This window comes from Ruditapes philippinarum, unplaced genomic scaffold, assembly GCF_026571515.1.
Source record: "Ruditapes philippinarum isolate M1 unplaced genomic scaffold, ASM2657151v2 ctg1592_1_1_1_1, whole genome shotgun sequence".
Taxonomy (NCBI): domain Eukaryota; kingdom Metazoa; phylum Mollusca; class Bivalvia; order Venerida; family Veneridae; genus Ruditapes; species Ruditapes philippinarum.
In genome coordinates, this window is record NW_026852885.1 from 297890 (window position 1) to 320163 (window position 22274).

Here is a 22274-nt window from a genome sequence, read left to right on the forward strand (position 1 = left end):
TTACACTATGCCGGATAACACTTTTTTTAAATGATTCTTTCATATAAAGGCGTACTATCTGTGTTCACTTGGAATAGACAAGTACATGTAATTATCCTATATTCTCGTGAAATTCAACATTTTATGAAGGTTAATTTTGTTTATGTCTAATAGCTCTAAAATCATCCCATGAAACGCTTTGTAACATTCTACTAATAAAAACATATCTAGTCTTAAATTTATAATCGCATGGAAATTCAAGGTTGATCTAGACACAGGGATATCACTAATGGCTTAAACTTTTATATTGTTCCATGTATTATTTCTGCAATAATATTGTACATTAAAAATCAATTTATTAAACACAATGCAATTTATGAAAACCTCTTAGAATATTAAAGAGATCTTTCATATCATACAAATAAATCATTTGATTAGAAACTGCAATTAAATTTAAATGAATTCCTAAAAAAGCAAACCTCCAAGAGTTACATCGAACTTTTTTAATTGATCTTTCAAATTTATACATTATTCAAACATAATTGACTGAGGAAGTATTGTCTGCGATTTATACCGATACAATTTCCTCTACATTTCCCTTTCTCATAAACTTTAAGTAGTTTTGAGCGCATGGTCTGGTATTGCATTTATCTGGCTTGTTTATGTTGCGTTATAAAGACGATGCTTATTGATTTTAAACAAACGAATAAGACAGCATGGCCACAAAAATGTTGATGCATATACATTCATGATACTGCCGCAAGAATGTGATTGTTTATCAATTAAAGAACATATACTCGTATTAGAATTATTTGTAAGAACTATGCGTTATTATTTTGCATTTTTTGCTTACATTTCAGCTTGTCAGCCTTGGCGTTTGTTCACCTTTTCGTTAAGGTCCATTTTCCTAGTAACTAAAAGCATGAAATCCTAAAAGAATGATGTTTTAAACAGCAGATAATCCAAAAATTATTTTACGCAAAGTTATGTCTCCTTTTCAATTTAGATTTTTAACCCTTAATAACCTTTTAGGTATGGTCTTTTTTCTCAGACACTCTAAAAAAATATCCACTTCAAACTTGATATGCATGTTTACTATCAAAATATGAATACATCTCAGAAGGGCAGATACTCGTAAAATATGATAAACAAGATCATCAAGGAAAGGCGGCGTTCAATGAACACAGCAAATTCATACTTGCAAAGAAATGTCTCCTTTTTACTAATGTCTTTTCTTTTAATGTATTACTCGAAAACTGTCAAAGTTAATCGCTATAAACTTGTAACACTTGTTACATTTTACATAAGAATGTATTTCTGGAAGGCAGGTAACTTTATTATTATTATTTTATCTCACGCCACCTTTTTTACTTTGAATTTCTTGTTTTGTATATCTCCCAAAATCTGTAAAAGATAATCACTTACATGGAGTACTTGTTCACTATGAGATACGAAATGCATTTTATACTAGAAGGGTTTTTGTCACAAAAACATGTCTCCCAAAACTATGGATGGTCACTCATGTGAAGTTTCATTGAAATCCCACTAGTAGCCATTTTGTGTAGTGAAGCTGACCGTGCCGGTATTGTGCACAACTATTGATGGTACTGATTATTCCTGTAAAGTTTGGTTGAAATCCCACAAGAAGTTTGACCTGTGACAAGACAAGACAAGATTTTATCCATTTATAGCTCTGGCGGCCATTTTGTGCAGCGAAGCGGCCATTTTGTGCAGCGAAGCGGAACGTGTCGGTATTGTGCACCACTAGGGATGGTACTGATCATTCCTGTAAAGTTTGGTTGAAATCCCACCAGTAGTTTGACCTGTGAAGACCGGACACGATTTTTCTATTTTTAGCTCTGGCGGCCATTGTATGCAGCGAAGCGTAACGTGCCAGTGACGTGCATAACTAGGGATGGCACTGATCACTCCTGTAAAATTTGGTTGAAATCCCATCAGTTGTTTGACCTTTGAAGGCCAGACCAGACATTTCTATTTTTAGCTCTTGCGGCCATTTTGTGCAGCCAATCGGAACGTGCCAGTATTGTGCACAACTAGGAATGGTACTTATCACTCCTGTAAAGCTTGGTTGAAATCCCACCAGTAGTTTGACCTGTGAAGGCCGGACAAGATTTTGTATTTTAAGCTCTGGCGGGTATTTTATGCAGCCAAGTGGAACCTGCCGGTATTGTGCACAACTAGGGAAAGTACTGATCACTCCTGTAATGTTTGGTTGAAATCTCACCAGTAGTTTGACCTGTGAAGGCATAAGATTTTTCTATGTTTACTTCTGGCGGCCATTTTTGTAGTTAAGCGGAACGTGTCGGTATTGTACACAACTAGGGATGGCACTGATCACTCCTGTAATGTTTGGTTGAAATCGCACCAGTAGTTTGACCTGTGAAGGCACAAGATTTTTATATGTTTACTTCTGGCGGCCATTTTTTGTAGTGAAGCGGAACGTGTCGGTATTGCGCACAACTAGGGATGGTACTGATTACTCCTGTAAATTTTGGTTGAAATCCCACCAGTAGTTTGACCTGTGAAGGGCGGACAAGCTAAATGCGGACGGACGGACAACAAGGACAGACAGACGGCGAAAGCAAAAACAAATTTTAGGAGACATAATGAAATGAAATGCAGATTATCCTGATAATCATTGTTTGCTAAATAATATACTTTTTTAACTCACAAAATATTTTCATTTCGAAAAAAGATTTTCATGTCAAACATACAATATGTATTGCTTATCAAGAACAGGTATGTCTGCTAAGCATATTTGCATAATTACACCCCTTTTCTATGTTGTTCTTACTAAACTATCCAGGACATGCTATTTGTTATTGCAATATACACATTTGAAAGATATCAAATACCTGCTGTACAATTTGATGAACTTACATTTATAAAACTTTATAGGGTTTATACTAATTCAAAAATCATATTTTTATTTCTAGGGATCAATATAAAAATAATGTTAATTTCAAACAGGTTATGTTTTATATTGTTTATAAAATAAGCTCTTGTTTTTTTTCTGTTTCTTGGCACAGGTATTTACTGTTGTTCTAATAGGTCTCTTGAAAGCATAATATGTCTTATTTTCACTCAGATAATTTTAATAATGTGAACCCCTACATTGTTTGTTGAGAGAGGCATAAAGATATATTTTCCTCTCCTTTTCAGAAACCAATCTTTATCAACACATACTTAAATCTGTAAGTTATATCTGGTTGTCACAAAATGTGTCAATTACTAAAACGACATGTTTCATGACAATAATAAGTACACAGTACCAGTTCAATAGTTTGAGGCATTTCCTGAAATCCAGAAGGAACACTATTTATATATATAAAGCTGTCGTCAAGCGCACCGCAAACAAGACTACTTAAATATCTGAGAAGATGAAAATGTTAAAAGATACGACACCCTAGGGAAACATGTTTTAGGTTTACAAAGGAAGGTGGCACTCCTGCACGAACAATCATTATGGCTTTTACCTATTTTAAAAAAAACGAAAACAGTGAAACCAAAAATACTTTGAATAAGTTTTTATGTCATTTAATGTAAACATGTAAACATAGTCTTGTTGCACTTTAAAATACGGTTTTAGAAAATGTACTTTTAGTTTAAAGGAAACTGCTGCATAAATAAAATACTACTCTTTGATTGGCACCTAACTGCAAAGTGTTGCCAGGTCGATAGTAAATACGAAATGTTATTAATAGTTTAAACATGTACGATTATGTTCATAAATATAATTAATGACAGCACTATGAATGTATCTGTATTTTTTCTTCTTCCTATAACTGGAAGAATGTTTATGAAAAAACCTTCACAACATAATATGTACATTTTTAATAAAACTAGACCTATCACTGAAGGTAAGTTATACCCCCACCAGCAACTTTGACTTTTTAAAAAGTGGTCTGAAGAAAAATTTGAACTCGACTTATATTAAATTAAATGAAATATCAACTGTGTTCAAAGAATTATTTCAATTAATTCCATTCCAAACCGGGGTCTTCATATAAGCTTGCTAAACGCCAAGCAAGTTTGATTACAAAATCTCATCTCCCGGAAAGCATTCTTCTATTTTCAGTAACGGTGACCTTGTCCTTGACCCCAGGTGGTCCAAATGCAATACCAACCGGGGTCTTTATATAAGCTTGCAATACACCAAGCTTAATAACAATATCTCATTCCTAACTCTAGTTATAGTTATTTTTAGAAGCGGTGACCTTGACCACAGGTGATCCAAATTCAATACAAACCGGGATCTGCTATACACCAAGTTTGATTACATTATCTCATTCCTAACTCTAGTTATAGTCCGGAAACCGTTTTACTACTTTAAGTAACGGTGACCTTGACATTTCTCCATTACAAAAATTAAATGTTGAATTCTGCTTAAGCCGGTCCTAGTGGGTGTGGACGGTAGTTGACAGGAAAGGAAAACCCTGTACCTCAATAGCATAAATACACGTAAGTGATAAATGCACAAATTAGCACGTTTAAACTTATCAAGAAAAACAATAGAACTTTTAAACATGTCGCTCACCAGAAACAACTGCTTTTTTAAATATTCAAATGAACTTGCTGAAAGGCAAGTCCAGCTGTTTCGGCAAGTTCAGCTCAACTTTAACTTGCCTCTCTAGTAATATACTTTCACAGCACTGATTGTTTTGTGTTTTTTCTTCATAATAAGCAGTAGGTCCACTAAGATGGCCCTAGATCACTTATCTAACCCATCATTTCATGCTTAAGCGGGTGCTAGGGGACGTGGACGATAGTTAGCACTTGACAGTAACGTTAATGAACAGGCCCAATCAAACCGAGCCTGCAACATTTTCAACTTTGTCCTTTTGGGCTTCCTTTAAGGATTCTTTATTTCTCTATTTTGACATCAGGGGGTCCAAATGCAATACCAACCGGAGTCTCAACAAAAGGTTGCTATATACCAAGTTTGATAACACTACCTCACTCCAAACTCTAGTTATCGAGTGGAAACCATGATGTGGACCGACCGACTGACAAGCTGACTCCTATATAACACCCAACTTCGTTTGTAGGGGTTTAATTATTCCCTTAGAGAATGTATAAATCACAATAACTCACTGAAAGACTTACATGTAGAAAGCACAATAACTCACATTGACAAGTAGAATAATATAGAAAAGCTCTAGGAAATAAGAATCCCTAAAGAAAGCCCAACATGGCTTACCAAAGATCCTGAATTATGAAACCTTTAAACTAAGATGTCACTCCATTTCCCCTTTACAAAACGTATCATAGCAACAAGAAAATGAAAACACTCAGTACTAAAACAGTTTCCTACAAAACATTTGCAAATTGAATAAGAAGTATTTAATAAAGCTGGTACTAATCAAATGTAAAACATTTGTACTATATACATTTAGAGGAAATATGTTGTACTTTCTCCAGATAATGTTAATGGCTACTCAAGTAAAGTATAAACAACAAAGGTCATTGTTCTATTTGTACTATATACCATTAAAAAGTAAAGCATGAGTCTTGTCCGAGCTTGCTACTGTTTTTTGTTTTTGTTTTTCAATTCGCCTTTTCTTAAATTATGATTTTAAGATGTATAAAATAAATTTTAATGATAAATTTTGTAAATGGTATAGCAATGTATCAAACAAATGTGCTTCAGATGTGCTTATTGAATAGTTGATTTCATTCATTTAACAGCTAGTCGTAAGTCGATCTTAGGGGGCGTGGACATTTTTTTGAATTTACAACAGCCGTCTATAAACAGCGACTCGTGATAGGTCGAGAATTTCTAAAAAACACTTTCAGCTTTTTCCTCACTCCATATTTGTTTTTTTAAATTTTAATTACATTGTGTTTATGTTCAATTCAAATAAAACATTGTTTTAACTTGATCAACCATTCAACATTTTTTTTAAAATTTTGCCGCTTTTTCAGCGTTCTTTAAAGATTTACTCTTTGTGTGTTACTCTACTTTTATTGATATATTTCAGAAGCTTCGTTATATTACATGTAACATTTTCTTTCCTGCTGATATTTACTTTTTGTTTAAAGTACACTTGTATGTTGTTATTGTTGGTTAATATCCCAATTTGTATTACAATGTTCTTAATGAATGACACTTACTTTTACTAGTGTTGCCATCATAAAAATAAGACAAACATGGAACGTCAAATTCCCGCTTAAGATACAACTTAAAATTGGTTAAAATTCAAATCAAAGTTGTTTCTATTTATACCATAATAACGTTGAACCTGCATTATTGTGATTTGCGTTTCATATTTGAGTTGTTTTCATTTATATTATAATATTGTAGTCGTTTAAGTTTTGTTAACATTGAAATGTTCCATGCTTTGTTGTAAACATGTCCTTTTTGCAGTGAAATATATGACTATAGATTGCATGTTTATGCATAAAAATATTCTAAGAAGGGTGAATGGTATTGAAAACTTAATTAAAATTGTTTCATATTTCTGTTTTCAAGTCTTGTTTTCCGTAAGGCTATGATTGTGATTTCATTATTCTTTGAAATGTGTTTTATCTAAGCGTGGAAGGAATGTCATTATTTTCTCTCAATAACAATAAACGATATTAAAATACTCAATGACAAAGCAAACAACACTCGGGGCAGTGATAAGATGAATAAAGCACAGTTGAGAGGGTTGACAAGGGTGATAAATCAAGTTAATCTTTTATAGCCAGTGTATTCAAATAATCGCTTCTCAATAAATTTCCATCAGATAGGGTTGTCGTGTCTGTTTTTTACGAATCACACAGTAATGCTACTATGATTATTACGTCATACATATGGGAAGAGGAACGATACAGGTAACTCGTACATTTACATTCATTTAATTGTCATTTTTTATATTTATTTGGTTACTGCCAATTAATCTTTTTTTCAGCAAAAAGTTAACATTTTCAACAAAAGTCATTTGTCAATCACATTTTGAGTTTTTAAAGTGACATGTTGCCCATCGAAGTGTAAGGTAGAAGTAAAAAAACATAACAATTCCTCATACTTGTTTTCAATCGTGTATTTTACTTCACACAAAAATAAGAAACCAACATGACTAATGAAAATTCTATACATATACTTCAGAACGTCTGTAACAGTTTTGTGTTTTTTGTTTGTTTTGTTTTTTGTTATCATTGTTTTAAGACTTGCAGTTTTGTGGTGTTCTAAAGATGTTTTATTTTGTTTTTCTTTTCTCCATTTTTGATTAGTAAGATTTTATGACGTTATAATTATAGCTTTCTGTGCATTAGGCTATGACAATTTTTTATTATTTTTTTTTTATCAAAAGGTTATTTAATTGACAAAAAGAAGAACAGATTATAGCTTTGGTTCAAAGAAGTAAATAATTGACTAAATCACACAATAAATATGCGATCACCTCCTTGAAAATGAGATAAATGTGCGCAGATCGATGATAACATTTTACATAATATTTAAATTTTTCACAAAATATTGGTCAATGTATATAAATATAACAAGGCTGAATCATATCTTCTTTTCCATTTTGAATCATGATGGAGCAAATTTCCCTCACTTTCTTTAAAGGATAATCATGAATGTCATGCACGCTTACTGTTATAATTATGACTAGTGTAGAAAATATTAGTCATGAAAAACACAGGCAAGATTATGTTTGTCTGACTGGAAATTTCCTTGATCATTCTCATTAATTATAGCGTCTTCTTATTGTTATTGCAGGACAGATTTCGAATATTATTCATTGTATTTTCAGTGAAAAGGAACATTTTAACTAAGATTTTTTTTCAAATGTTCACGAAATATTACCCTCATTCTGATCATTCCCTTATTCAGAATTATTATGACAATGTTATATAAAGCACCACCAAGAAATGGAACAATGAGTAGGGAAAGTGATTCATCAACCGGTTCGCAGAAAAACTGTTCTCACAGGAGCTTTTAAATAAATTGATTATTTATAAATTGTACTCTGATTCTAAGCTTTAATTCATTTGCAATGATAACCGATGTCACAGTCGATTATGGCGTAAAGTCACAGTAGCTACACGTTACGTTATAGAGGTTTACTGTTTAAAACATGATTACCAGCTGATGCCTTATTTAACGACAAATTAAGGGCATTTTCAAATTTGTTTAAAGCATTTTTCATTTTATTTTAAACGAAGAGTTTTTTTTAAATATAATTTCAACTCATACTTTATTAGAGCTCATAACGTAGGATTGTAATCATTCAAAACTGATTGTATTCTAAGACTTGATATTCAATTAAAACACACTGTTATATTACAATTGCATATAAAAAGATAGTGATGTTGTGTAATCTTACCTTTTGATATGCTTCAAATAAAGTATGTTATTGTTTTCCTTATCGTAATTTCAATACTTCGACCATCTGAAATACTCTTCCTGTAGTGGTTTTATGATTTTATCGTAGTGAATACAGTACAAAATACAAATATATTTCAAGAAGATACACATTCTTTATACAAACTAAAACAGTTCAAAATACTCATATATTTCCAGAAAGTTGTTAAAGGCACATTATGCCACACAATGAATAATAACACCCTTTTAATGATAGGAAACGTACATTTTGAAACGTTTGGAATAACCTTTTCATCCATTTCGCGTCCATTTTAGAGTAGCTTGCACTTTCTAGTACAGTCCAGGAATAGGCTCAAACAAACCTGTCTGCAACATTTTAGGTTTTACCGTTTCGGCTTTTCTAACTTTAGGAATTCTGTGTTCTGTCTACTTTTTTAGAGACTGTTAGAAGTTCGTGAGCAAGGAAAATTAAAGTTTCATAAGAATAGCAAAATATAAACAAAAAAGTCCTTTAACTTAAATCTATAAAGGCAAAAAACGAGATTGTTCAGGTAATTTGCCGATGAATGACTTTTCGGAAAATATAACAATATATCGGTTTTCCGCTATTTTTATGTTTGTTATATCATCAATAATTGGTAAAATTTAATTCAAAATTTATACCATTAAACGCGGGTGTAGCTATTACACAGAGCTTTATGTTCCCTAATCATAAATAATGACCGCGTTCTGTTATGTTATTATGAATCTATGCAGAGATAATAAAACATCATATTGACATTTAAATCACCCAATAAAGGAAACAACAATATCTTCTTTAACTTAATATGGACGAAAGTATGAAATATATGATTTATCTATTAAAGGATGTTTCTGAATTAAAAATGTTACTAACTTATATTTAAATGTTGAATTATCATTAAGTCGCTGCCTGGGCGATACCCTTTACTGACCACTACCGTCCATCAAACCGACCCTGAAACATTTTCAACTTTCAACGTTTTTCGGCGTTTCATGTTTCCACCTATTCTATATGAATTACAATTTTAATGATATGAAAAGAGCGTGACAAAACGTTTATATCATAAAAGAGAGAGTGTTCTGTTCATCAGAATATGTTAAACTATTTATAGTTTGAGGATTTACTGGTTCCAGTAGGTAAATTCTTCAACAATATTACATGTACCACTCTATCTTTCCTTTGAATTTGTTCAAACTAGGAGGCGTCAAAATGTCCCGTTTTCCACTAGTAATTAAAATATTGAGTGACGAGGAAATTTTGCATTTGCCTTTCAGATTCACATAGTTATACAACATTGACATTTTGTATTGCCATGGGAATTTATACTTGTCACGTATTCGTGCTTTTCAGTTCAAGGAATTCTCAGGAGGAAATGTAATCAGGTCTTGTCATCGATATTTAAATATGTGCGAATTCTATATGACATAATACTTTTGCAATAAGATATGAAGACTTCCTTGCCTTCTGTTTATATCTTGGGTAACTTCTAAACTCGTTGCAGTGGCATAGTTACTGTTGGGAATCAATGCTCTTACACTTAGAAATGTCCAGATTTATCTTGTGACAATACATTAAAAAGCTTTAACAGTAATCATTTTTCATCTTTATGTATATATTGGAATTAATCTTTATAAAACACGTAGCAGTTGCAATAAGTACTTTTGGGAAAATCCAAATCTCTTACACTCAGAAAATGTCAGAAGATTTAATCGTTTTTGACACATTACAACTTAAAAAAGCTTTAACAAGTAATCATTTTTCATCTTTTGTAGTTAAAAACGACAACATATCCAGTTTATAAGTAAACATGGCAATTCAAAGACATTTCCTAGTCTCAGGATTGTAAACTAGTGAGGTTTGTATGTTTAATTTTGTTTGCCGATTTCTCTAGAGATACAGTCCATTCTTATCATTCGATTTTATTACATTAACACAATTACGGTTTAGATTTTCTCTTTTTTTCGTGAATTTATTTTAGATATTATCACGTATAAATAGAGGATATTAAATGAGTGTAGGTTAATTACTACTTCTTCGAAGGAGTTGAATAAAATGATGCGGGCTTCTCACAATATAATTATAATAAATGACTTCAATTAATTTAGTATTGAATTTACACGAATAACCAATATAATATTCTATTTATCTCATATTAAAAAAAACCCAGCCATTTTTTCATTGACGCGCCTATAGCGTGCGTTATGTTTGTTTATAACGTAGATGACGTCATGTCAAAGTGTTATTACACTAGTGTAATATCGTTTTTTGCAAACGGATTTATCAACATTTTATTAACCCTTTACCTGCTAAATTATTGTGATTGACTTTCAACCTTAACTTTCAGTACTTTCTATTCTCCATTTGTGGATATAAACATTGAAAGACACTCTGGCACATGTAAAAATCCTGGCCAGATTTGACAGCTGTGATATCTGACTTGGTTCTATGTAGGTGGCAACATTCAAGCAGGTGAAAGGTTAATAAGATGGTTTGATATTCATTGTCATATACATTTGTAACATGATATCAATAAATTCAGAATTGAAATATGTGCAATAAACTTTGAAATGTCCTTGAAAAGTGTCAGAGTTTTAGTGATTCATAATTAGCACTCTGTATGCATAAAAAAGCCTTGAATACTTTATAATGACTAAAATGGTTCAACATTTTCAATTTTGCCGTGTTGGGCTTTCTTTAGGGATTCTGTATTTATCTATTTCATTAAGTGTCTATATATGTATAACTATGTTTCATGAAAAGGGAGTGAATGATGTGATATAAGCAGTAAGATAATTGTCTAATTTTTATACAAGGGATACAAAGACATTTTACTCCATATGAATATTATGATACATGTACATAGCAAATATTTTGCTTGAACATATGGAAACAAATAATTAGACTTACAGAGTTACTTGCATTAACAAGTGCAGCAGATGGTGCCGATTCTTTCAAATTACCAGGACTTGAAGCTTCTCCATCATTTGTACATGAAGGTTCTTGCATATTGCTGGTAGTAGAAGGCACTAAATACAAATAAATTTATTTCTGAAAATGAACAGAATTAATTGTATATTTTCCTTTTCTGTGAATATTAGTGAATGTCAAACAAAACTCATTTCTGTTTCAAAGTTTATGCTGTCTGATGAATCAAAAAAATTTATGCTGTAGTTTTACCCATTAAATCGTCAAATATATATGCAACTATTCTATACGACTAAGCAATATTGGATTTTTCTACAGAAAATCTAAGATTTTTAGGATCCAGGAACAAATGAGTGGGTTTCAGCTGCCTAGGAACAAACAAGGCTTGGGTAGCAAATCTAATACTTTAAAACATAAAACTCAGATTCAATATAATAGTATGAATACATAAACAAACTGTTGCAAAATAGTTTAATTGAGTGATTCAAAAGAACTTGAACAAAAGAAAAAGTAATGAAAACTGAAACAACAAAACAGTAATCCTAACTGGGATTTGACAATTGGGATAATTACCAAATTCCTACTTTTACAACTAATTATAACTAATTCGGTAATGTTTATCAATACTTGTACTTCAAGACACACATGTTTTTGGATTGAAATTTACTTACAAGACACACATGTTTTTGGATTGAAATATACTTACAATTTTCCCTGAAGGTATCTACTCCCGAAATGCTGGCAATTGCACTCTCTCCAATCAACTGTAAAACATAATAGTTAAACTACAGATTGAAGTAAATCAAAGCTTTTTTTTAAATCAACTTATGCCTTGAAACAAAATAAATTAAAACAATTTAAGCGATTTTAAGAAATAAATTTACGTGATGTACTTTTGACACAATACATAGAATACATTGTATAATATATTTTTTCAAGTGAAATTGTGATAAAGACAGTTTTGTTTCAAATGCATGCTATTTGGTTACCTTTTCTTCCAAACTATTTGGATTAGATGGAGGTGGCCCTCCTCCAGTCTTGGTTGAAAACACCCTGCGTTCTCTGTTTTTGTTTTTTAATACCCATCTTGAGATCCGACCATTTCTTTTTTATTTCACTTTAAGTTCTGGAAGAGGAACTCTGGCTGTTAACACTGAATTGATAAAAAAATATATAAGATAACAATATACAATGTTGAATGCAGGTCCCATTTCTTTCGTCTTGGAGATTTTGTAATGATGTTCATTTATATGCATATGACCTTTAACCTTAACTCTCATTTCTGTAACTTTTAACTACCACATTGTACCTGTAGAAATTACTAGAATGTAATATTCTGTGAGATTTCCCACCAATGCTAGAACACACTTGTGTCGTTCCTCTAACTATATTCACATTTGTGAATCGCATGGACTAACTTTAATAGTTTACAATAGTATATAAAAGATTATTACAGATTTGACCCTTTGACTTTTGTTTAAGGGGGGAAATTTGCTACCCTCCCTCTTTATTGTGTTGTATAAAATAAAATTCATAAAAGCAAAAACGAAGAAAGGCATTTTATTTTCCTTAATTTCTTTTAATTTTTTATCACTTTTCTTTTTCTGTTATTATTTTTTTATTACAATTTGATTAAGAATTAGGTTGGGCTGTCTTTGATGGACAATTTTGTATGGATATATCGAGAGACAATTTGATTTATCGACATTTAACAGAAGATACAATGAAAAACATTTTAATATGTGTTTTAAATTAGGAAATACATTTTGGCTTGTATCGATAATTGAAAGTATGTGTATCGATATTGTCTCAAATGATAAATATCGATGATATATCACTTAATAAATTCAATGACAGCCCTAGAAATAGGTATCTTATTTGAGGACATTGTTGTATAGTTATGCACAGTTTGTGTTCAAAGAATTTGAACCATAAACTATGCATTATTATACTACCATGCATGATCAGTTATCTTCTAAAACATTAATTCATTAAGTATTGGTAAAGGGACAGACTGCAAGAAAACTATTAAATATAATTACAATTATGTAAATAAATCTATTTTTATTATAATTAAAATTTTAATGCTTATGTCACATGTCTAATGGTTACAACATGTCTTAAAATAGAGATGTCAACAGTGACTTTATTGCATAATAACACACACTTTCGGTCCTATTTTTCTTCCATTAATGTCAAACATGACTGGACTTCAGAAACAGCTATGGGTTACAAGGGAATCCGGAAACTAGTCCATAGACCCATTGGTTCTTTTACATGCCAAGGTAAAGTACGTATACATGAGAGGGATCGAATTCTTCCACATTACTGAAATTATACAGAAGTCTTATCCGATCAAAATTAGATTATGGTACTATAGTATATGGGTCTGCAAGAATATCATATCTTCAAATGCTAGATACCATACGATTAGCTTTTGGTGCTTTTCGCACCTCATCTGTAAAAAGTCTATATGCGGAAGCTGGGGAACCGTCACTTCATCTACGTCGAAAAAAGCTATCACTTCAATATGCAACTAGAATTTCATCTAATAGCAAAGTCCAGCTAAAAATATTATTTTCAATCCAAGTTATACTGAAGTTATACTGAAAAATTTGTTAACAAACCAAAGGAAATTAAACCATTAGGCCTTCGTTTAAAAGATGATTTAGATAAACTTAAAATTTACAGTAGACAGTATCCTTCAAAATGACGATGAGGATGTTCCACCTTGGACTTATAAGTCCCCGACAATTAATATTTACCTTTCAAATTAAAAAAAAGTCATCAAATTCACCTGAACATTTCAAAAAGAAGTTTCTAGAAATTAAGGAAGAACATGAAGATTTTATACATATTTATACGGACGGTTCAAAAGAAGGTTGCAAAGTAGGTGCAGCTGTTTTTGAAAAATAATTTTACATCTAGTATGATGTTACCAGATAATGCATCAATTTTTACCTCATAAGCAAAAGCTATAGATTTAGCATTGTCATACATAGTACAGCATGCCCATGATAAATTTGTGATATTTTTTGACTCCCTTTCTGTTTTAATATCCATCAAAAATAAAAAAAATCTGACAATATGATTCAGAAAGTTCTTTTACGATTTCATGATGTATTTAAAACAAAATATGTTAAAGTATATTGGATTCAAAGTCATGTATTAAGGAAAACGAGAAAATGAAAAAAGTAGACGCTTTAGCTAAACAATCATTAAATGTTCAACAAACTGACTTATTGTTACCTGCTTATGATTTCAGACCGGCTATAAATAAATTCATAATCTGAATGGAAAGAAACGTGGGACAATGCCGTTTTTAATAAACTTAACGATATAAACGACATCGCTTGATGTGTCACCATCTCTATCTCTGTCAAACCGCCATGATCAAATACTTCTTCTTCGATTTCGAATTGGACACACTAAAATTACCCACCCTTATTTTCTCAGGAATGACACTGCCCTTTCTGTGTAGCTTGTAATGAACATTTTACTGTCAAACATTTTCTTCTTGAATGTCATGATTTTTCACAGGCCCGTAATAGATTTAAGCGTGTAAATTCACTCAAAGAACTCTAATACAATTCCTTCAAAAAAACATCATTGATTATTTAAAAGAGATAAACTTGTATTCTAGGATCTAATTGACACATTTTTATTGTCATTTACAAAACATTACATAACATTGTAATCCTATTATAGCATTTGGCACGATATGACCAGTTATGTGTTGACGTGCCGTAAAAATCCAAACAAACAAACAAACTTAAAATATTTACCTCTACAACAACGAATACCAGTGTGAGTAGTTTGGTTGGATTTAACGCCGATTTAATCATATTTGTTTTGGTATTATCTCGCGATCAGTTCACCAAAACGGCTTTCATTGATAGCAAAGCAGTAATGAAATTTCTCCGCAAATGGATGGCTACCTTTTGTGTCGCCTTCAAAAGGCGACATACTTTTGTCGTTGTCGGCGTCCCCTAAAGCTTGTCCGGAGCAGAACTTAGTCACTATAAGTCGGATTGACTTCAAACTTGGTATGCATGCCGGTACTCTGCACTTCTTAATTTTTGAGTTATTGCCCTTAGTTAATTTTCATACAATATTTTTCCGGGTTATTTCCCTTCAACTATAAAAGCTATTGACTTGAAACTTCATAGGATGAAAGATCTCATAAAGAAAAAGTGCAGTGCACAAAAACCGGTACTCTGCATTTATTTTTTGAGTTATTGCCCTCTGTGGATTTTCATACTTTATTTTTGTCCGGGCCATTTCGCATGATTTATAAAGCTATGGGCTTGAATTCTTAGGATGATAGATCTCATTTAAAAAAAAGTGCAGCGCACAAGAACTGGCACTCTGTTTTTCTCATTTTTTTAGTTATTGCCCTTTGTTTATTTTCATACTTTATTTTTGTTCGGGTCTTTTTTCCTAAACAATGAAAGCTTTTACTTGATACTTCATGGAGTGATAGATCTCATTAAGAAGAAGTGCAGTGCACAATAACTGGTACTTTGCACTTAATATTTTTTGAGTTATTGCCCTCTTAATTGTCATACTTTTTTGTACCGGCCATTTCTCCTAAACTATAAAAGTTTTGGACATGAAACTTCACAGGATGATAGGTCTCATCGAAATGATGTGCAGTGCACAAAAACCGGAACTCCATGGTTTTTGAGTTATTGCCCTATGTTAATTTTCATACTTTAATCTTGTCCGGGCCATTTCTCTGCAAATATAAAAGCTATGGACTTGATTATCTGATCTCATTAAGAAGAAGTGCAGTGCTCAAGAACTGGTACTCTGCACTTGTTATTTTTTTAGTTATTGCCCTTTTGCAGTGTTTATAAATAATCTACATTTAAGAAAAACATGCTTAAGTGACGACTATACTGTTCACAAGGCGACACATCCGACTCGCGGAGTTCTAGTTTTTCAAATTATTTCTCAATCAGAAAATAGGAAACAGGTGGCAATAATTCCAATGTCACATATCAGGAAAATCGTCTCGCCTAAGAAATAAACCAGCGACAACAAATACTCTCCCCAGAAGTGTCTTAAATAGAGTATTGACATATAATGTGAATTTAGATAAAATGTTTTTGAAACTGATGTGAAAATATTTTGAAAGAAAACATCCTAATCCAGAATGTGTGATTATCGCAAGACTGTAACATGTGAATATGCCCTACATAAAGTGTTTATTGTAAAATTTATAAAAGTGCTAGATATTGTTTTTGGACAAAACTAATATCTAATAACATACAGTTACTTTAAATGCAAGGCTGTATGATCACTGATAATCAACTCATAAAATTGTAAAGAGTTTTCACAAGTTTTCATATTACTGATAATATACGTGTACGATATACTTTATTGCAGTTGTCAAAACTCATTTGATGTAATGTATAAATACGTGAACATCTGTGGTAACAGAATTTGTCTTTTTGATAGACAATAAAACTACACATAAACTCATTTCCTATTATTCATCAACATGCTAAGTCATATATAAATTATTCATGTCCACGAACAGGCTAAATCTAACTGAGCCTGCAACATTTTCAATTTTGTTGTTTTTGGCTTTCTTTAGGGATTCCGTTTTTCTCTATTTTGTCAAATATCGTATGTTTTGTCAGTTATCCATGTTTATTTTTTGGTTAAAGAAATACAATGCTCATACCTGAGTAAAATATAATCAATCAGTTATTGAAATTTATAAAATTCTTACTGAATATGTTTAGTATGAATAAAAGAATGAATAAACTATGAAGCAGAAGTTGCGTTCTCTATAACATGTCAAATAAAGATGGTACTTTCTTAAAGAAACAAAACAAAAAACCGCCAGTTTTTAATGGCTCTATATTTTCATATTCAGCCCACTTATGTATAGTGTGTAGAGTTTTAAACATAACAAATCTACTTCGTGTGAAATCAAAACATATTTTTTATATTTAAAAAGGTACCGTATAGCAGTTATCAATATTTTCGAAAACCAATTTTGACCATAGACTATCTTTAAATATGTTATGTCAGTTATTCATGACAATATTTTCTTATACATGTCTTTCAATCAACCATGTCGATATTTTGTTATGATATGATTATATCATTTGTCAATCATCCGGGATTTGTTAGATAACACGTCAACTATTCATATCCATGTTTTGTTTTATATTATAAATGTTACTATCTTTGTCAATGTTTGGTTATATATTATTTTGTATTATCTGTGTATGCCAAGATGTGACTCTTCAGTATTGTAGGATATAAAGATATATTACTATTATCTTCACTAAGTTGGGGTTCACAAGTAAAGAGAAATTTATCAAAGTCTCAATATATAACATGATAATGCCAATTAATCAAATACGGGAATGCTCGAAATTATTAGGACCCAATCTTCCTTTTATCAAGTCAAATAGTGATTGATATTGCCTGCTTTATATTTATGAAAGAGTTATGTCTATAAGTTGATGCATCAATATTTAATATTTAAGTTAATTTTTTACATTTAACAGGACTTTTAAGAAATAACCAGTTTTGTTAAAAAATATTTTAAATTGGTAAAGAAAGTAATAACGTCTGCCACTTGTTACAATGGAAGAAAACAGTTGTTTATTACAATACATAAATTGCAAGCAAGTCAATAATACTGTCTGTGATATTGAATTCGCTTGATTTATTTCCAGGAGAGTTTTGTAACATGTACAGTTGCTATGAATTGTGAACATTTTTATTTCACTCAAACCTTGATGGGATTATCATTATTTGAGGGTTGTCCTAAAGGCCGTGACAAAATTTCGGACGATTCTTTTTTATATCCAGTTGGTAATAATTTATATATATAAAAGTATGATTTAACCTAAAATAAGGTAATTTGTACTTTATTTAACTTTTAAATTCTCAAACATAATTAGATAGATCTGAATCCCAGGCGCACGTCAAATAGTCAGCAATTTGTTAGGAATAAGTTTTCAAAAATATACATTTTTCAAATATTTTCCGTTGTGTATGCACAATAACACGTTGACTTCCTTGGCTTATATATTGACGTCATGAAGCTTTTAAACAATCTTGTCACATATTATCGGGACAGACATCCTTTATGCAGGATATGAAGTGTCAGTTTCAGTTTTTGCTTAGATATAATCTCACTGACAAAATACAGAGTAGACACATCGCCTAGAATAGTTCACAAACTTGATCAGAATCGTTAAGCGAACCCATTGTTTACTCACTTTCTGTTAAATAATCGCCATGTTCTTGTCGGATGCCTTCCATTTTTTTTGGCTGGATGTAGAAAAAGACCGTCTGTTTGATCTTTGCTTTCAAATCTTTTATTTGCGAAAACGAATTCATCAATAAAAATTGTTCCTTTTTAATTACTATTTTAGACATAGGGGATAAAAATGCGGTATGATTATTGTTCTAAAGATGTTTTATTTTGTCCAAAATGTAATAAATCGATCTTTCTATTAATAAATCAAGCGAATGAAAAATGAAGAACAAATCATCATTTTAATGTTATAAACACAACTAGAACTGTTTCCATATCAATTACATATAGTGGGCAAATATTGACCAACATTGATTTAAAGAGAACAGAATGGAGAATGGATGTTTTCCAACTCTTATATGCGCGTATTTAATCAAAGGTGTTGAATAATGAAGCATGTTTTAGGAACATCATGGGCAAACAAAGTCAACATTTCAATCAGCCAAGTCTATGTAGACACTTATAGTAAAATGCTTTACATTAAGTGACTTGAAAATACATTCAAATCAAATTCAATCAATATTGTTGTAATTATGATTTTTAGCTCACCTGAGCTAGCTCAGGGTGAGCTTTAATGATCGTTGAATGTCCGACGTCCGTCCACTCTTGTTCGTTAACACTCTAGTGGTCACATTTTTGCCTCAATCATTATCAGGATGCTTATCTAGGTAAAAGCTCGGATGAGTTCGAACATGGGTCATCTCGGATGAAAAACTAAGTCACAGGAGCTAAAAATAGAAAAACCTTGTTAACACTCTAGCGGTCATATTGTTGCCCCAATCACCATCAAACTTTGTGAGGATGCTTGTCTAGGTAATAGCTCTAATGAGTTCGAACATGGGTCATCTCGGATGAAAAACTAGGTCACATGAGCTAAAACTATAAAAACCTTGTTAAGTTTTTTGTGAAGGTAGTGAGACACAGAATTTTACGTTTTAATGAGGTTTCTAACGCGTTGCTATTAAGCATGCGATTGTTACCACTTTTTTTATCGGAGCTGCGTTTTTAACTGGAATTAAATGGAATTTGTGCTGAAAGCATTGTTCTCCCTTGCATATCCTTATATTTAAAATGTGTACACTAATCTGTTCTATAATGACCGTTATATTAACCGATAAAGGTTTGCATTTAACACAATAGTATATGTACTTTATAAAATAAAAGTCATACAGCAATTATGAATAAGCGGAATAATTTACAAAATGTCAGTTCGATAATAAGATTATACAGTATTCCTCATGCGATAAAAGCTTTGTTATCCTCTGAAAATAAATCTAAGATAAAATCATTAATATGGAAGGTTGGCTAATAACGAAGATAATTTGAAAGTACGACATAATTAGCTTAGTGTATCCTTTAGAAGTACGATCAATTAGTACGAGGAGCGTTCAATATTTAATGACGGGCCTCATTTTTCTCTAAGTATATTTGGTGAATCATGTGCAAAGTAACATTATGATACGCTTCAACTCTTTAACTTTCCAACGGTGTATCATACATGTATCCCAATTCACACACGTTTTAAGAAATTTAGTGTTGAAAGTTGAATATTCGATCAACTGCGTATAAAAATGGTTGGAAAAGATTCAGTAAATAATGTTGAAATTCAAGCTTACATCAAAGCGCGTATGACATTTCGGTTAAGTGGTGCAGCCATTTATAAAGAACTTTGTCGTATTTATTGGCATCTGTGGCTAGTGAAAGGACAGTTCAAAGAAGGATTGTTAAGTTTAAAAGTGGAACGGAGTCACTAAACGATGCTAGTGGTAGGGGAAGAAAACACACAGTGGTCACCAAAAACAACATTAAAAAAGTGCAAGAACTCATAAACAAAGAAGCTCGATATACAATTTCTGAAATAGCTAAGTATACTGGCATTTCAACGGGAAGTACATTTACGATTCTAAACAAGCACCTCAAAGTTAAGAAGATTGCAGCCAGATGGATACCACATTTATTGACTGAAAAGCAAAAGCAAGAGCGGGTAAAATGTGCCAAGACATTATTGAAGATGTTTGCAAATATAACGATTGTAAATTTTCTAACATTGTAACTGGAGACGAAAGCTTGTTTCACTTTTTTGAGCCCACACGGAAGGTAAATAATAAGATATGGGCCAACAAACATACCCGTAGGCCCTGTATAGCTAAAAGAATGACTAGCACAAAGAAGGTTATGTATGCCATGTTCTTTGGTATACATGGTGTAGTGACACAAGTTCCTATTCCAAAAGGTCGTACCGTTACTGCAAAGTTTTACAAACGAATAGTGTTAAACAAAGTTGACAAATATTATCGCAAACGTCGTCCAAATACTGGTATGATAGGTCTGTTTCTACTCCAGGACAACGCTACTCCACACAAGGCATACATTGTAAAGAAATTCTTGGAGAGCAAACGTGTAACTGTGCTTAATCACCCACCATACTCGCCAGATTTGGCACCCTGCGATTTCTTCCTGTTTCCAAGATTAAAGAAACACCTTCAGGGTCGCCGTTACAGCACCAGAAATGGAATTGGTTCAGCATTACATCAGTTGTGTAGGGGTATACCTCAAGAAGACTATAAAAAAGCATTTCAAAATTGGATCAAACGTTTGAAACTCTGTATTTTGTTCAAAGGAGATTACTTTCAAGGTTTAAAAAAATAAAAATGGTAGTTGCTTCAAAAACTTTTCATTTTACTATAGCCCCGACACTAATTATTGAATACTCCTCGTAACTGTTTGTAAATCATAATATCACGGCAAAAATTACAAATATATATCTAAACGCGTATTTGAATTATTGGAAAAAAAGAATTGCTAAAATTAAGAAAGAAAAATAGCGTTGATGATTAGAAGATGAATTGTAATTAAAAGCAACAGTGAATATCCTTTCAATTTAGGGGGTAAGCTTGTCATTTATAAAGCTTAAAAACAATATTGAAAAACAAACAAACAAACAAAGACAACACAAAAACAAACCCAAAATAAATCAAACAAATCCTAAAACTTGTGCTACCTATACCTGAACATACATTTAATTTAAATTAAACGTTTTGCTAGGTAAGAAGTAAGTTTTATCTCTTCCTATTAGTTTATGAATGTATTTTATCAATAACATTTATTATAATTGTTAGTCTTGTAGCCGTTTCAGGTATAACTATGAAAACATGGTATATCAATTCAATTTGATTCTTTTTTAAATTAAAAAAGCAGGAAAAAATATAGCTTGATATACTATAATCTACCAACGATTCTTGCAGACACTTTTTCCAGAAAATGAACAATGATACGTCTGATTGTCGGTTTACTTCATTGATCATGGTTTACAAAATATATAAAATGTCGTAATATGAATTTGCTAAAGAGATATCTTACAATTTGTCTTCCTGCCAACAAAATCTAAATAAAACTATATTCTTAATGGTAAAGAAAAATGTTAGCATTTGACATTATCAATAAGCAAGAATATGTTCGTTCAAATGTTTGATTAATGGATGGCAATGTACAAAGTACTTTAAAGAATACAAGTAATATGATATTGTCGCATTTCCTGTGTTTTCATTGTGTATATGTGGCAATAATCTCTTAATAGGTTACAAATTCCATGATTGTTAAATATAATCGTATATAATTTATTTGTATATAGTTGTCTGTTTTTTCCCTATCTCTTGTGTTTTGCTGCAGCAAAAACTTCCTCATATCAACTTTCAAGATAATGCACTTTAAGTAACATTATGCTCATT

General features: G+C 31.7%; 1 protein-coding gene across 1 annotated transcript; it reads left to right on the plus strand.

Annotated features, from left to right (window-relative positions):
• The first annotated feature begins 20700 nt into the window (after window positions 1-20700).
• On the plus strand, window positions 20701-21195 carry LOC132727435 (histone-lysine N-methyltransferase SETMAR-like). The gene has a single exon (XM_060712955.1). It carries the CDS (start codon window positions 20701-20703, stop codon window positions 21193-21195), a length of 495 nt encoding a protein of 164 aa, XP_060568938.1.
• Window positions 21196-22274: the final 1079 nt, after the last annotated feature.

Coding starts and splice junctions, on each gene's coding strand:
- LOC132727435 (XM_060712955.1), top strand. CDS start 20,701: ATGACTAGCACAAAGAAGGTTATGTATGCCATGTTCTTTGGTATACAT.